The sequence below is a fragment of the Arachis hypogaea genome, chromosome 16, assembly GCF_003086295.3.
Source record: "Arachis hypogaea cultivar Tifrunner chromosome 16, arahy.Tifrunner.gnm2.J5K5, whole genome shotgun sequence".
In the NCBI taxonomy this organism is placed as follows: Eukaryota; Viridiplantae; Streptophyta; class Magnoliopsida; order Fabales; family Fabaceae; genus Arachis; species Arachis hypogaea.
In genome coordinates, this window is record NC_092051.1 from 149,845,577 (window position 1) to 149,849,157 (window position 3,581).

General features: G+C 31.0%; 1 protein-coding gene across 1 annotated transcript; it reads left to right on the forward strand.

Moving 5' to 3' along the window:
* Positions 1 to 955: 955 nt before the first annotated feature.
* Positions 956 to 3,031, forward strand: LOC112697885 (rust resistance kinase Lr10-like). The gene is made up of 2 exons (XM_025751255.3): positions 956 to 1,628; positions 1,775 to 3,031. The coding sequence occupies exons 1-2, from the start codon at positions 1,007 to 1,009 to the stop codon at positions 2,869 to 2,871; spliced, it is 1,719 nt and encodes a 572-aa protein (XP_025607040.1). The 5' UTR covers positions 956 to 1,006; the 3' UTR covers positions 2,872 to 3,031.
* The last annotated feature ends 550 nt before the right edge of the window (positions 3,032 to 3,581 follow it).

Genomic DNA, 3,581 nt, shown 5'->3' on the forward strand with positions numbered 1-3,581 from the left:
TTATATATATGTTTTTTTTTTTATAATTTTTTTTTTTTTTTTTTTTTTTTTTTTTTTTTTTTTTTTTTTTTTTTTTTTTTTTTTTTTATAATTATAATTTTGGTTATGTTTATACTTTTATTTTTTTTTTTTTTTTTTTTTTTTTTTTTTTTTTTTTTTTTTTTTTTTTTTTTTTTTTTTTTATTTTTATATTTGTGTTATTATATTTAAATTATATGTTTTTATATATAAAATAGTTATTTTGATTTAATTATGATTAAATTAGTAAACTAATAAATTAATAATTAAAATGGTTTGATGACTGATTTGATTTTTAAAATTTCGAGTATATATATAAATGTTGTTTAGTTTGTTTATAATATATCTTTTATCTTTTATATTTTAATATATCAACAATTGACTTGCATTGGTAGACTTTTGGGATCACTCAGCAAGTCACCATGCTAATTAAAAAGAGTGATAAATAATAAGTTGCTTAATAGTAAATTGACAAGTAAAACCCTTAAATGAATTTATGATTTGCGCAGGGAATTGATTTTTAGTTTTTTGTGGGAGATTTGTTAAAAAAATAAAAATATTATATGTATATTAAAATTAAGCATAATTTATATAATTTAAATTATTTTTTAATGTATATTTTATATTTAAGTGTATATTTTATACTAATAGTTTAGTTAAGTGATTAATTTTAGCTTACGTCCCAAAAAAAAATATTAAGTAGTTTTTAATAATAAATTGTAAAACGCGGATTAGTTTGTGGAAAAGTTTAGGAAACAGCAATTTTATTGAATTTTGGCCAGCATGTAACCAATAGAAAAATGTGACCTATTGGATGAAATCAAACACTAATTTCACACCATTAAATCATCATTGATGGCTATTTGATGGCTACTAATCACAAAAATTGCTAGCCCCTAGCATTGGTCTTAGTTTGTATATTTTGGTGTTTGTGCAAGTGAATTCAAGGTTGAAGTGATTTTACACATTTTGCATTCCTGTGTTGGCAATGAAGGTATCGGCATTGTTTCTGCTGCTGCTTCTAAATCTGAATCTTGGGAACTGCCAGCTGGATCAGCATCCTCCGGTTCCATGTCCGTTCCATTTGTACTGTGAAAAAAACAAAGACAGTTTTGTTCTTGAGCTAACCGGCTCTTCATCTTTAGTGAAACTCCCCGTCCGTCAAATTGATTACACATCACAAACTTTACAAATTTATGATCCCAAACACTGCCTTCCAGAACTCTTTCTCACACTGAATTACTCATCATTTTATCCTTTCCGATCCTATAGAGAGTTTTTCGACGATATGGAACTTTCTCTTGACGGTGAGACCAACCTTACTTTCTTTAATTGTTCTTCGACAGACTCCGACTCCCAGGAACAAGATACTTTATCTTGCCCGATTCGTGTGGCTGGCGATGAAGACGCCGTCGACTCAGGCTTGGTCTCCTGCACAAAACTGGTTACTAATCTTATGCAATTAAGGCCAAATCTGATACAGGGAAATTCAATCAACTTGGTATGGGATAATACAAGTTTTCCTAGTGGCCATGGATGCTTTGTTGGCTGTAACAGAGGGAAGCCTAAAGCATGGAAGGAGTATCAACCCATTATTTTACCCATTACAGGTGAGAAATTAAAACATGGACTCTTGCAGTACTCTCTCCAAACATGTTCCTAATTAATCCTTTTTTGAGTATAAATAATTTTATTGGCATCTAATGTTTTTGTGACTTTAGTACCTACTTCAATATGTGTTTATAATGGCATGCAGGTGCAGCTCTCCTTGTGTCAATACTCGGTGCCTTGTATTATATACATCGCTATTACATAAACAAAGGGGAAGATCAACAAAGAGTTGAAACTTTTTTGAAGGACTATGAGGCATTAAACCCAACAAGATTCTCTTATGCTGATATCAAGAGAATTACTAAGCAGTTTAAGGACAAGTTAGGTGAAGGTGCTCACGGAGCTGTATATAAAGGAAAATTGTCCAACAAAATTCTTGTTGCTGTCAAGATTCTCACTAACACAGACGGCGATGGCAAAGAATTCATAAATGAAGTGGGAACAATGGCCAAAATCCACCATGTCAATGTGGTTCGCTTGCTTGGCTACTGCGCCGACGGATCTCACCGCGCTTTGGTTTATCACTTCTTCCCCAATGGTAATCTCCAGACCTTCATTGCTTCGTCCAGCGACAAGGAAAACTTTCTTGGATGGAACAAGATGCATCAGATTGCTCTCGGCATAGCTAGAGGGATTGAATACCTTCACCAAGGCTGTGATCAAAGAATTCTGCATTTTGATATTAATCCTTACAATGTCTTGTTAGATGACAATTTCACTCCAAAAATTTCAGATTTCGGTTTGGCTAAGTTATGCTCCAAAAATCGAAGTACTGTATCCATGACTGCGGCAAGGGGAACTTTAGGATACATGGCGCCTGAAGTTTTTTCTAGAAACTTCGGCAACGTATCTTACAAATCCGATATCTACAGTTATGGGATGTTATTGCTTGAGATGGTTGGAGGAAGAAAAAACACAAACGAGAATCAAGAAACATTTCAAGTTCTATATCCCAATTGGATACACAATTTGCTTGAAGGAGATGACACATATATTCCAATTGACGATGATGGAGATTTTAGAATTGCAAAGAAACTTGCAATAGTGGGACTATGGTGCATCCAGTGGCACCCGGTTCACCGTCCCTCCATGAAAAGTGTAGTTCATATGCTTGAAGGAGAGGAAGACAAGTTGAAAGTGCCGCCAAATCCTTTTGAATCTGCCGCTGAGAGTAGTTCAAGTGCAAATATTCCAGCAAGATGCTTGAATTTGGAACTGGAAGTGATTCCAGAAACAGACTAGTTTGATTTAAGATAGCATATTATTAGGCATTTAACTTGCATTTGGTGTTTGCATGTATCTCTCTGAAGTGATAAGGAGAGTTCCTTTTTTCTGCATTATAAATAAAAAATTATATTTTAGTTTAATAAATTATATTAAGAGGAGTGTTAGGGGCAACAAATTGTGTGATTTGTAGCCATCAATTAATTATTATTGGTGATTTCAATGGTGTGAGATTTCATCCAAAAATGAGTGCTTTTGCTAGTTAACCCAGATTTTAATAAAACTGATCATTCCTAGACTTTTCCTTAAATTAATACTTATTAATTTAATAGACTAGTTATTTACTTAATTATTTATGCGTGCCATTAATTAATCATATTTAGAAAAAAAAATGATTTTAGTTGGTTACTGTTGAATTAGTAATTGGGTACATTCGACATATAATTCCATTAGATAATCAACGGGATCTACTTAACAACAAGCTAATGAAATGATTCTAATATTTTAAATTCTCATTAATTAGTGATTATTTAAATTTTATTTTTTAAAAATATAAAATTAATAATTATTAGTACAATTATTTAAAATTAATTGATTAAAAATTATTTATCTATATTTTTCCTTCAAGATGTACATGCACATATGTTATTTAATGCACATACATATATGTTATTTAACTTATTTTTCTTTTAAACTAATTCAAATTCTAAAAATACTTAAATTAAAAA

Bases quoted from the DNA above. Each gene is read 5' to 3' on its own strand.
- LOC112697885 (XM_025751255.3), top strand. From the start codon at position 1,007: ATGAAGGTATCGGCATTGTTTCTGCTGCTGCTTCTAAATCTGAATCTT. The intron at 1,629-1,774 runs GTGAGAAATTAA...AATGGCATGCAG, and splicing joins CATTATTTTACCCATTACAG to GTGCAGCTCTCCTTGTGTCA.